Source organism: Dromiciops gliroides, chromosome 3 (genome assembly GCF_019393635.1).
Source record: "Dromiciops gliroides isolate mDroGli1 chromosome 3, mDroGli1.pri, whole genome shotgun sequence".
In the NCBI taxonomy this organism is placed as follows: domain Eukaryota; kingdom Metazoa; phylum Chordata; class Mammalia; order Microbiotheria; family Microbiotheriidae; genus Dromiciops; species Dromiciops gliroides.
This window is the reverse complement of record NC_057863.1, coordinates 619365959-619379758: the sequence shown is the minus strand read 5'-3', so window position 1 is coordinate 619379758 and position 13800 is coordinate 619365959. Positions and strand designations below refer to the sequence as shown.

Here is a 13800-nt window from a genome sequence, read left to right as displayed (position 1 = left end):
ATATGAAATGACTTGACCAAGGTCACATGGGTTCTAACCATTAGAGGTGGGATTTGAACTCAGGATTTCTACCTGTAGAGTCAGCACTCTTTCCACCATACTACATTAGATCAGCTCATGTTTCTTATCTCCTCAAAACCTTCTCCTAAGTTAAATTTAGAATCTTCTCTCTGACATTAAAGGCCTCCTTCAATTTAGCACAACCCTAACTTTTCAGCCATATCTCATGTGACTCCCCTCCTCATTCTGTACAATCTAGCCAAACCAGACACTCAAAACAAGCCCTGCATTCTCTTGGCTCTGTGACCTTGTTCATATTGTTTCCCTGTGCCTGGAATGTGCTCCTTTTCCCTATTAAATATTTACCATCCTTATTTACCCATCCTTTCAAGACCAACTCAGATGTCACTTGCTTTGGGAAGCCTTCCTTGATTTCTCTTCTCAGAAATGAACCTCATCTGCAGCCATTACATAACACTATTTTGCACCTCTCTGATGTGCTGATCAAATGTCCTACACATATCTGTATGTTTCTTATCTCCCTACTTGACTATAATTTCCATGAAGGCAGGAATCAATCAACCAATCAGCAAACATATAAAAAATATCTGCTCTGTGCCCAGCACCCTGCTAGGTCCCAGGGGATACAAAGACAGGATGATGAAACAATCCCTGCTCTCAAGTTTACATTCTATTAGCAGAGACAATGTGTATATATCTGAGCATTCACAGATTGAATCTAGGGGATAGGGATTGGACCTGTGATTTTATTACTATATAGAGGGATCCCAGAGGAGGTAATTCCCTTTACTAGTGCAGGTCAACACCTCTACAATTTATGTAATTTTAGAGAGTTACCTAGGCCAGGACTTCTCAAACTTTTTCCACTTGTAACCCCTTTTCACCTGAGAAATTTGTATGCAACCCTGGTTATATAAATGTATAAAATAAGTATACAAATCAAATATTTACTGCCAAATTTTTCATGACTCCCACATTCAGTTATGAGATCCCATATGGGGTCAAGACCCACAGTTTAAGAAGTTTTGACCTAAAACACCAAGAGGTTAGGTGATTTGCCCAGGGTCACACAGTAAACATGTATAAGAATAGAATTCGAATCCAGCTCTTCCTGTCCCTGAGGCCAACTCTTCATCCACTATAGAACTCTACTTCTCATAAAAATTAAATAGAAAATAAATACCAGGTAGTTATTAGGGAGAGAGTGAGGGTACTAACAGTTGTGGAAATCAGAAATGGCTTCAGGTAGAAGATGGTGCTTTAGTCTTGGAGAAAGTGAGCAATTCTAGGAGAGGGAGGTGAGGAGAGGTTGCTTTTTTAAGTATGAGGGATGGCTAGTGCAAAGGTGATGGAAGATGGGCTTCCATGTGTGAGGAACGGAGACTAGACAGTGAACAGAGACCAGACAGAAACTGTGGCTGGACTGAAGCATCTGTCATTATTTGTCCTTAGTTCTCCAAGAGGACCATGACATCAGGATGATGTCATAACTTACACTGAATTGGATTGAAGCGAGGGAGTGCTGTCCAAGGTCACCAACCTCACTCCCTCTTCCAGAGTCATCTGGGTCCAGTGGCAAGATATATATATAGAGAGAGATATAGATAGATACACACACACACACACACACACACACATATATATATATATATATATATATATATATATATATATATATATATATGACTAGAGATGCTCCCAAATGTTTAAGGCATTTGGATTTAAATGACTTACCTAGGGTCACACACCTAGTAGGTGTCTGAGGTGAGATTTGAACTCTGATCCTCTCAACTGAAGGACCAGTGCTCTATCCACTGTGCCACCTCACTGCCCACTGAAGCATCTGGGAAAGGGGTAGGTTGTAACATAGAAATTAGGTTGGAAATATAAGCTAGGGGAAAGTTACAAAGGACTTTAAAAGACAGATGTTTCTATCATATTGGAACAGCAGTCAGGAGTGGCTAAAGTTGGTTGAGTGAACCAGAAACAGACTTAAGGAAAATCCCTTTGTTGGCCTTATTGAGGATGGATTGCGATGGGGAAGCTTAAAGCAGAGTCTAATTAGAAGATTATTGCAGGGGCAGCTAGGTGGCGCAGTGGAGAAAGCACTGGCCCTGGAGTCAGGAGTACCTGAGTTCAAATCCGGCCTCAGACACTTAACACTTACTAGCTGTGTGACCCTGGGCAAGTCACTTAACCCCAACTGCCTCACCCACAAAAAAAAAAAAAAGAAGAAGAAGAAGATCATTGCAATAGTCCCAGGTAGGTAATTCCTGTGTAGGGATCTTGTGTAGATTTCAAAGCTCAACGCTGTGTGCAAAGTAGGTGCTAAACAAATTTGCTTAATTGAATTCTAGAACACTTCCTAGAATTTGGGGTTCCCAGCCCCTCTTAGGAGTTCTTACAAAATGTTTCCTTGTCCCCAGAAAGCTCTCAGTCCATTAAACAGTAATCAACTGAAGGTCAGGGTAAGACCCTTATCAGAAACTGGATGTTTCCAAAGTGTGATATCAGCTTTGGCTCAGACCCCAATGGGAGACACTCATCTATAAGAACCCTCCCAACTGGCCACATAGGTCACTGACTCCCTATACAGGCATCATGTTGGGTTCTGTCCTCCTTGTTGCGTTCCTGGGCTATGGTAAGCTGGGAGCCAAAATGACTGGCTTCTCCTCCCCCTGGGTCATTATCCACACATCTATCACATACTGTTCATCTGTGACTGTCTTTCAGTCCTGCGTTTTCTGCTTAGAAAGTGGGGTAAAGTGTCAGGCCATCTCCACATCAGCTCTCTCGGGCCCCCACTACTGACATGGCTCATGAGGGCTTCTCTGATGTCTCTTCCAGCCTCTAGCTGCGGTGTCCCAAGCTACCTGCCCAACCTGGCCACTCGGGTGGTGGGAGGATCGGACGTCACACCCCACAGCTGGCCCTGGCAGGTAAGAAAGCCATGTGCGGTACAGTGGGAAGAATGGAAGTCTTGGCATCAGAGGGTCTGCCTTGCCTGAGTTGAGTCCCAATTCCTTCCCTTATTATCAAGGCCACCTGTGACTTAGCCAAACCTTCATGGCTCCCAGAGCTCAAAATCCCATTTTTCCAGAATCATGAAAATCCAATTCGATCCAATCTGTCTCAGCTTCTCTTTCATCTGAATCTATAAAATGTGAGCTAATCATCACTGAACTGTGTATTACATGGGCTTGTTATAAAGTGCTTTAGGGTGATCTTGAAGGGACATACGAACAGGGCCTGTAATTTCATTGACATAGCAAACTCCCAGTTGAGACAGCTCCCTCCACCAATACAACGTGGCACCTTTTCTGCAATGTATAATCTTTGAGAACTGTCCGGGGCCTTGAGAGGTTGTGGCTTGCCCAGAGCCACACATCCAGCAGGTAACAGAGACTGTACTTGAACCCGGGGCTTCCTGGCTTTGAGTTCAACTTTCAATTCACTATTCTATACTGCCTCCCATCTTGAGGCATTAGGCAAGTGTGAGTTACTGAGGAAGTCTCCGGGCCCACCCTAACAGAGGGAGACTGGCCGTGTGCTTCAGTAGAAAGAAGGGGGTATAATCCAAGAATGCTCGAGGCAGAGACAAACAACGTTGAGTTCAAACTCTTTGCCTGTTAATACATCGGCAGTAGCCAATTTCTTTCCAAGTTGCTCTTCTGGTCATCAGTTTTTCTTATTTGTAAAATGAGAAAGTTGGACCAGATGTCCTTTGGAGTCCCTTCCTCCAAATCTATGATCTAGAATTGTTGAGGCTTTTTAAGTTAGAAGAGCCACTGGGAATCATGGGTCGAATGTCCTGCCTGAGTTTGGCCCCTCTCTCACCACTCCTCCATGCTGGCAGATCTCTCTCCAGTACCTTAAGGACAACACCTACAGACATACCTGTGGAGGGACCCTGATCTCCAACCAGCATGTACTGACTGCCGCCCACTGCATCAGGTGAGTCCCTGCCTGAGGCCTGGATCCTACTGCACAGAGGAAGGGTTCCGGGGGTCCGTCTCTCTTCTGTCCATCCACAGTGGGATCTGAAAGCTGCCTCGACATCATTTACAGGGAAAACAACAACACAGAGCCTCAGAGCTGAACAAGAACCAAGCCCTCCGAGTCCAACCTACTTCCAGATACAAAGATCTCCTTTGCAATATGCCCAGCAGGTGCTCAGTCCAGGCTTATCACAAATTCTAAGATGAAATAGTGACTTCTCCAGAGGTTCCCATCATATCCATCCTCCGAAACAAATTCTTTGCTCTTATAAAGTACCATTCCTCTTTTAGAATGTAGACAGGGACCATCTGTTGCACTTGCCTGGACTTGTATCCTCAGCATTTAATTCAGTGCCTAGAATTTTGTCAGTTCTTATTCATTGCCCTATCTACCTATCTATATCAATCTAGTATGTACCTACCTGTCTATTGTCAACTTACCTACTTATCAGCATCTATCTATGTATCCGTCTATCTATCATTTGCTGGTGATAATCAAATTATGGATGGATGGTTGGATGAATCGATGAGTGGATGGATGGGCAGGTGGGTAGGTGAATATAGGAAGATAAATAGATGGATCGATAGATATAAGAAAGTAGATATAATAGAGATAGGAGGATGGAGAGGGGAGGGAGAGACAGACAGACAGACAGACAGACAGACAGAGACAGAGAGAGAGACAGAATTGATTAAGAATTGACAAAATTCTAAGCCAGAAAATGTGTTAAACACCAGGGAACAAATATAAGCAAGCAAAAATGGAATTTCCCCTTTGGAAACAAATTAGTTCAAAGGATGGTTTGAAGGATGAAATTATCATTAAGTCAAGTAAAAAAATGTGCCAACTACTATACTTTTGGGAAAAACAGAGCTCTAAAAGATGCCTGGATAATTGAAGTCCCCCGTGATGAGTCATAATCTTCTACCTCTGTGCCAGGGTGATAGGAGATAATGCTTCCCAAACTCTTCATCCAGTTCTTCTTTCTGTCTAGGTGGTCTGTAGTATAGTCCAAAGACTGATGTCATAGTCTCACAACTAGTAATGTTTTACAGTCAAGATTTAAACCTGACTTCAAGTATTATATGCTTCTCCATAGAGCATGATGCTATTGAGCCAAAATCTACCTTCCATAGACCCCATACATTGGTCATAGTTTCCTCCTTTAACATCTAAATCAGACATTTGAAGACAATGATCATGCCTCTTCCTCTCTCAGAGTTCAGTAAGGGTGATAAGGATGAGACTTAGAGAATAAATGTTTATTGAATTGAATTAAAGGCTAATGGTCCATGAATGGTCTAGGACCCAAGTGTAACCAGATTCCCTTCCCATTCCCATTATCCAGCAAAAGCTTAACCTACCGAGTGGTGCTGGGCAAGAATAACCTGGTGGAGGAAGAGGCTGGCTCCGTGGCAGTGGGTGTGGATACCATTTTTGTCCATGAGAAGTGGAATTCCTTCCTAGTGCGGTGAGTGGTCTCCATGCTATTACCTCTGTCCTGCTGGACATGGAGACAGCCCTGGGGGCTAGGGCCAGGACATCCATCTCCAACCACACTGGCTCTGACCAGTTGCTGGAGATTGTAACAACTCCAATCTTCTCCCACCTATTGAAATGTCCTTCCCACCACTACTGCTTTCACCTATAATATTAATAGCACGTTTTTATATGAGGCATTAAGATTTACACAGAGCTTTCCCCTCAGGACCCTTCAGAGATAAATCAAGCAGAGATTCTTATCTCCATTTTACAGATGTGAAAACTGAGGCCCAAAGTCAGCAGCCAAGCTAAATAAGTCTTGTGAGTCAACCCAAGGAGAAGGAGGGGAGCAAGGGGAGATCCTCGCCAACTCTCCCTCTCTGCTTTCCTTCATCTACTGGCACCAGGATTCACCCTGCCAATTTCCTTACCATGCCAGTAGAAGGGGAGCTACTTGAGGGCAGGGACTGAGATATTTCTCAGCTCTCTATCCCCCATGCCAGGAATAGCTAGGGAATGCATTGGTCCTAGAGTCAGGAAGATCTGAGTTCAAGTATGGCCTCAGACACTTAGTAGCTGTGTGACCCTGAGCAAGTCACTTAACCCCTATTTGTCTCAGTTTCTCATCTATAAAATGGGGAAACACTAGAGAAGGAGATGGCAAACCACTCTGGTCTCTTTGCCGTGGAAGAAGTCCAGAGAGTCACGAAGAGTCAGACACGGTTAAAGGACTGAATAACAAACCCCCTGTGTCAGGCACAGTAGCTGCTCGTTTCTAGAACCGAATGATTGAATTCTTCTCCTAGCAATGACATCGCCCTCATCAAGCTGGCTGAGCCTGTGGAGCTGAGCGACACCATCCAGGCAGCCTGCCTGCCCCCAAAGGACACCGCACTGGCTCAGGACTACCCTTGCTACGTGACAGGCTGGGGCCGTCTCTGGAGTAAGCACAAGGCCTTCTGTGTCCCTCTTAGCCATCTTTTTGGGGAGGGGAGGAGCCCCTATCTTCAAACTCCATTACTGAACAGTAAAGCTCTGATGTCGAATTGATGGAGCCTCAGGAAGTAATCTGGCCTAGCTAGTCCAGGAAGGCTTCCTGAAGGAAGAGGCTTCTGGAAAGAAGCATAGCTTGTATGTATATAGCACTTGGACTAATTTCAAAGCTCCTTTGCCTCTGTCATCTCGATATATTTGCCTGGCATCCCTTTGCAAAACATGTATTACTGATGCAGTAGTGTGGGTAATAAAACTGAGACCCAGGATACATATCATTTACCCAGGATCTCATGTACTCGATTAATCAGGCAAGAGAGGGGCAGCTAGGTGGCCCAGTGGATAAAGCACAGGCCCTGGATTCAGGAGGACCTGAGTTCAGATCCCGTCTCAGACACTTGACACTTAGCAGCTGTGTGACCCTGGGCAAGTCCACTTAACCCTCATTGCCCTGAAAAACACATACACACACACACACACACACAAACCACAAAAAAATCAGGGAAGGAGTTCAGGGAGGTCAGCAGCAGCAGCTTCCACCAAGGCAGTGAGTTCACAGAAAACCAAATAGTATAAGAATAACAGGGTGGTGACTTGTTCCAGGACCGTTCCTGACCCCCTTCTCACTACTCTGATCAATCCTTATTTTGGGCGTGTCCATCCTAAACTAGAGCCCCTGAATTGAACACAACACTACAGGTGTAACCCAGCCACATCAGAGAGCGGTGGGACTCCTAACAGAGTGGGCTTGGAGAGATCATTGGGGGCCTCACTTTCTTCATCTGTCAAAATGATCAATAAGGACCATTGCCACTCTCATTTTCTCTGCTCTACACTCCCTTCTAGCTCCAAAACTCTGTGTTCTAAGGGCCCTCCTAGCTCTGGTACTTTGTGTCCTAAGGCCCTCCTATTTCTGACATCCTGTGTTCTAAGGGCCCTCCTAGCTCTGATACTTTGTGTCCTAAGGCCCTCCTATTTTTGACATCCTGTGTTCTAAGGGCCTTCCCGATTTGGACATTTTTTCTATCATTTCCTACAATGGACAATTGGGCTTCTGTTAATCTAGAAAGAATATGATGGCCTAACTTCTGAAATCTCCCCTCACAAGTCATACAGATCCTCTTGTCATGTCCAATTCCTTTGTGCTTCTGCAGGCCCCTGTGTGAACTTCCCAGTTATCTTTCTGACAACTGTGGGGCAGATGGGTTCTGGGCCATGGGAGGAGACCTGAGGTGTGACTTTTTCTCTCTTTCACTTAGCTGATGGTCCCATTGCTGATGTTCTCCAACAAGCCCTACTGCCTGTAGTGGACTACAATACATGCACCCAGAGAGACTGGTGGGGTGCCCTGGTCACCAAGAACATGGTGTGTGCTGGAGGAGATGGTGTCATCGCATCTTGCAATGTGAGTCGTGGTGCTGAACGGCAAGGCAGGGACGGAGGAGGCCAGGCCCCCTGGGAGAGACTGGACTCCCTGACACCCTTTCCCAGAAATAAGGACACCACCCAGAGCCACCTGGGGCCAGAGATACTGCTTCACCTGCCACAATCCAGCTTGCTAAACACTGGTCCACCCGCTGGAGTCGAAAGCATCCTGCTCCCCTCCCTGTCCCAAGCTTCCCAGCATCACCAATGCCTGGCTGGCCCTTTGGTGAAATCAATCATTTTCCCCCAGACACTCTTTCCTGTCCCCACCAATAGACCATCCTCATGGTGGTGTAGGAAACGTGATTGCTGTGAGCTGCCTGGTGATCGTTGTTTATATTTCTTGGGGACAGGGAGACTCAGGTGGACCCCTGAACTGTGAGGCTGCAAACGGAGCCTGGGAAGTCCGGGGCATTGTGAGTTTTGGTTCTAGCTTGGGCTGCAACACAGCCAAGAAGCCCTCAGTCTTCACCCGGGTCTCTGCCTACATTGACTGGATTAATGAGGTGGGTTCATTCACTGAATCGTTCATTCATCAATCTAGCCATTCTTTCATCCATCCTACCGCAACAATACAAAGCCAAACTGAGTGAGGGAGATGGAGGCTCCGTTAGGGCATGGGAGTGGGTTGGGGGGGGGGAGGGGATGGCAGATTGAAGTTCAGGAAGGGAGCAGGATGAGGACTTAGCAGTGGGGGTAGGAAACTCACTGAGGGAGGGTCCCCGGGGCTCAGTGAGGGGATAAGAATAAAGGTCCGGTGAGGCAAAGTGTCCTCAAAAGAGAATGCGAGGGGCTCAATGAGACCTTAGAAAATGCATGGAGGGGGCAGCTAGGTGGCACAATGGATAGAGCACCAGCCCTGGAGTCAGGAGTACCTGAGTTCAAATCTGGCCTCAGACATTTAACACTTACTAGCTGTGTGACCCTGGGCAAGTCACTTAACCCCAATTGCCTCACTAAAAACAAAAAACCAAAAAAAAAGAAAATGCATGGAGGCTCTGGGAGGGGGGAAATGGCTGGGGGGGAGGGGCAGTTAAGGGAGGAATACAGGGCACAATGAATGGGGGAGGGGATTCCATGACTAGGGTTGGAGTTCAGGGAGGGGATGGGGCCTAAGTGTGGAATGAGGGTCTCATTGAGGAAACTGGGGCTCAGTATAAGGATGTGGGTTCAATGAGGGCTCAGTAAAAAGATGGAGACTCGGAGAGGAGGGTGTGGGGTTTAAGACACGGGGAGTCAGGAAGGGGACTCAGGGCTTAGGATCTAAGTGAAGAGTTGGAAAGTTCAGTGAGGAGGATGAGGAAGCCGGGCACTTGTTGAAGGCTCAGTGACCTGGGCATAGCGGGGAGGGCCCAGTGACATCCAGCCAATAGGATGACCCAGAATAGGGTGAGAGAGGCCAAAGCTCAGGCCTTTTCAGTCCTGGGCTGAAGTCTTCTGGACCCCAAGAAGAGGCCCCAAGGCAGTCAAAGTCTTCAAATGATTCTCTGTTCCTCTAGAAACTAATGCTCTGAAGAATCGGTGGCCTCTCTCCTGGGAACCCCCTGGATGCTTCCCAATAAACCCTTTCATTCAGCCCCATCTTGGATTTTCAATAAAGTCTCCTCTTCTGCCTATTACCTGGTTGTCTGGATGCCTTCCTTGAGCTCCCCCTGACAGTCTCTAGGGCCAGGTCTCTGAGGGGGGCTGCTTGCTCCCTAGACCACAGCTCCCTTCCTACAAGGATAGTTCAGAAGGATCAGGGGGCAGCTAGGGGGCGCAGTGGATAAAGCACCGGCCCTGGATTCAGGAGGGCCTGAGTTCAAATTCGGCCTCAGACACTTGACACTTACTAGCTGTGTGGCCCTGGGCAAGTCACTTAACCCCAATTGCCCCACCAAAAAAAAAAAAAAAAAAAAAGGAAAGAAAGAAGAAAGATCAATAAACTGAATAAGATTTAAGGCCTGGAGAGGACCTTCATCATCACTTCACCCAAGTCCCTCATCTTATACATGAGGAAATTGAGATTCCCAAAGGGGGAGTGACTGATTACTCTAGGAGCCTCCATTAGCTTCTTCCTAAATGTTCAGCCTCCTTGTACTCTCCTCCCCTCTCGTCACTCTGTGTTACAGATACACTGGCCTTCTTGCAGTCCTTCAGATGCCACCTACCACCCCCCATCTCTGTGTATTTTTTTTTCCGGGGCAATGAGGGCTAAGTGACTTGCCCAAGGTCACAAAGCCAATAAGTATCTGAGGCCAGGTTTGAATTAAGGAAGTTTAATCTCCCTGCTAAGCCTGGAACACTATCCACTGTGCCACTTGGCTGATAAGGAGGAATTAGTCAACAGCACTAATAGCCCTCACCCCCAATTCTCTGGGCTTTAAGGTGGACAAAGAACTTTCCTCATTAGAACCCCGTGAAGTGGAAATCACAAGTGTTATTAACCCCATTTTCTAGATGAAGAAACTGAGGCTTGGTTTCTGGGTGCTCAAGGTCATCCAGTTAGGAAGTGTCAGAGACAGTCAACTGGCTCCAAGTTCAGTATTCTTTGCTGCCACTGAACACACACAAAATGAGTAAGAAACAACACAACATTGATTTTATTATGCTTAAAAGATTTTTAACTTATTTTATTCATTATTTTAATTTAAGGAATTGATAGGTTATAATTTATCTCAGCCATGTTTATCTCTGCTAAAACCAGTGTCACAGGGGACTTAGTGGTACAGACAAAACCTTTACCAGAGCTCTTTAAAGAAAGAAGAGATCACTCCAGGTTATAGTAGTCAGGGAAGGCTTCTTAGAGGAGACAAGACCCAACCTAGGCCATCTCCACCTCCATACCCTAGCATGACTCTATATCGTACACAGCCTGCTGGGGCAGCTAGATGGCACAGTGGATAGAGCATTAGCCCTGGAGTCAGGAGGATCTGAGTTCAAATCTCACCTCAGACACTTCCTAACTATGTGACCCTGGGCAAATCATTATCCCCATTTGCCTTAAACATCTAGGGCCATCTCTACTTGTCCTGATACGTATTTTGCCCCTGGACCCAGATGGCTCTGAAGGAGAGAGTGAGGCTGGTGACCTTACACAGCCCTCCCTCACTTAAATCTAATTTACTTCAAGTCATGACATGAGCTCCTGATGTCACAGTCCTCTTTGAGAATGAAGGACAAACAACAACAATGCAGCCTGCCAGAGCCACAACTAAGATGGGACACCCGGGACTTTGTCCCAGGTGCCAAAATTTGCTTAGATAACATTTTATTGGATAATTTATTCTAAAGGCCACATTCCATGTCATATCTAGAGCTGGCATGGGGGGCGAGGGGGGAAAATGGAAAGATGAGGCAGGGAGTAGGCTCACCAGCAGTAGACTCTGGTAGAGTAGAAAGGAAAAGGGCAAGAGAAAGGGCTGCTCTAGTCTTCTGCTGCAACTACACTGGCCCATGCACCAAAGGAACTTGGGAGGGGAAGGTGGGACCAGAAGATAAATTAGAAGTGGGCCTTCTCCTCTGAGACTTGGGGATACAACAGAGAGGCAGAGTGGTATAAGGGAAGAGAACCTCTGATGGGGCCTATATAATGAGGACTGTCCATGTACAGAGCACATGTAGTGTGCTGATCCAACCTCTCTATGTGAAGGAAACTCAGGAGCCTGCTTCTGGTGGAGGAGTTACACACTGATGTATGTACCAGTCCCCTATTACACATATATGTTACTCACCTCCTGACAGAGAGGTGATACACTTTAGGGGAGGAAAGAAACACACATTTTTAAACATGGCCACCAGTGTGGAATTGTTCTAAGGGGTAATAATGACAATGTCAAGAAATAAGGGAAAAAAGGAAGAAAGGAAGGAAATGTAAGAGGCTAAAATTAGCCTTGGGCACCCCAAAGGGGCCACCCCTCCCCCAGCATGACTTCTCTCCCTGAAAACGCCTCAGACACTCCATGTCCACACGGAGGCCCCAGGCGCCAGCTCGCTCCACAGACTGAGGGTGTGCAGGGAGTCTCTGTGCAGGGCATGGCATGCGGTTTCCAGGTGAGCAGTTGAGCTGGGAGAGGGGCAGCCCCTTCAGGGCACCCAAGGCTAATTTTAGCCTCTTACTTTAAGAAGGAAGGAAGGAATGAAGGGAGGGAGGGAAAGAGAAAGAAAGGAAGGAAGAAAGAAAGGAAAGAAGGAAGGAAGGAAGGAAGGAAAGAAGGAAGGAAGGAAGGAAGGAAGGAAGGAAGGAAAGAAGGAAGGAAGGAAGGAAGGAAGGAAGGAAGGAAGGAAGGAAGGAAGGAAGGAAGGAAGGAAGGAAGGAAGGAAGGAAGGAAGGAAGGAAGGAAGGAAGGAAGGAAGGAAGGAAGGAAGGAAAGAAGAAAGGAAGGAAGGAAGGAAGGAAGGAAGGAAGGAAGGAAGGAAGGAAGGAAGGAAGGAAGGAAGGAAGGAAAGGAAGGAAGAAAAGAAAAAAGAAAGAGAAGCAGAGGCCAGACAATAAACATTTTCAAAAGTATACAAAGGCCTATAGAAAAACATTCCCCAAAAAAGCAAAAATAAGCAAGCACATCTTTTTTTTTTTGGTGAGGCAATTGGGGTTAAGTGACTTGCCCAGGGTCACACAGCTAGTAAGTGTCTGAGGCCGGATTTGGACTCAGGTACTCCTCAATCCAGGGCCGATGCTTATCCACTGTGCCATCTAGCTGCCCCAAGCAAGCACATCTTGAAAGTCAGGAGTGAATTTTGTTCTGTCTTTCTTAAAAAGGAAGCAGCACAGGAGATTCGTCACACCTGAGATACTTCCTCATAAGGAGGACACTAGAAGTGCTTCCCTGGGTTCAGTGAGTCGGCAGCTACTCAAAACCATAATCTACAACGTGTTGACTTTTACCAGCTGGCAGATCTGTTCAACAAAGCTTTGGCAGGATGCTTGCAGTAAAAATATTATTTTAATGCCTACAACTTCATAATGGCATTTATTAGTACTGATTAATCATAATGAATTTATTTCAAAATAAAATCCTTTAATCAAGCAGCCTAGCAAGTAAAGTGAGATGAAAAGATCTTCCTCTGTGTCCGTGGGATATATCCTCCTATGGGTCACCATAGCTAACAATGGGAAAAGGGAGTGGAATAAGCTTTTTTTTTTGGCAGGGCAATGAGGGTTAACTGACTTGCCCAGGGTCACACAGCTAGTAAGTGTCAAGTGTCTGAAACCAGATTTGAACTCAGGTGCTCCTGAATCCAGGGCCAGGGTTTTATCCACTGCGCTACCTAGCTGCCCCCTGGAACCCCGGAATAAGCATTTATTAAGCTCCTCCATGTGCCGGGCACTGTGCTGTGTGTGTTACAGATATGATCTCATTTAATCCTCACAACAGCCCTGGAAGGTAGAGGCTATTATTATCCCCATTTTACAGATGAGGAAACTGAGGCAGACAAAAGATAAGTGACTTGCCCAGGCCGTCACAGCTAGTAAGTGTCTAAGGTTGGATTTGAAATCAGGTCTTTCTGAACTTAGTTCTAGCATCTATCTCTGTTGTATTGAACTCAATGACTTCTAAGGTCCCCTCAAACTCCAGATCTGTGATCTGTAGTCCTATGCACCTCACCTGTAACCAGGCCCCATCCCTTCACTATGCCCTCATCCTGCCACTGAGCTCACACACACACACACACACACACACCCTCACAGAGCCCCCATTCTCTTATTGAGTCCCTAACTTTTCACCGAGTCCCCCTCCACTCACTGAGCCCCGATATGCCTTCACTGAACTTTCGCTGGCACAATAAGCTCAGTACAGTAGATCAAAGGCAGTTAAGCACCCTAGCTTGTTCGCTTGCTGCTTGCATGGCATTGGACAGGTGACTTCATTCTCTAAGTATCAGTCTCTTCATCTGTAGAAT

The 13800-nt window shown here is 46.3% G+C and overlaps 1 protein-coding gene across 1 annotated transcript; it reads left to right on the top strand.

Moving 5' to 3' along the window:
* Nucleotides 1-2605: 2605 nt before the first annotated feature.
* Nucleotides 2606-9539, top strand: CTRC (chymotrypsin C). Its single transcript, XM_043995930.1, has 8 exons — nt 2606-2662; nt 2869-2960; nt 3878-3975; nt 5369-5491; nt 6309-6445; nt 7755-7900; nt 8274-8426; nt 9420-9539. Exons 1-8 carry the CDS (start codon nt 2623-2625, stop codon nt 9432-9434), a joined length of 804 nt encoding a protein of 267 aa, XP_043851865.1. The 5' UTR covers nt 2606-2622; the 3' UTR covers nt 9435-9539.
* Nucleotides 9540-13800: the final 4261 nt, after the last annotated feature.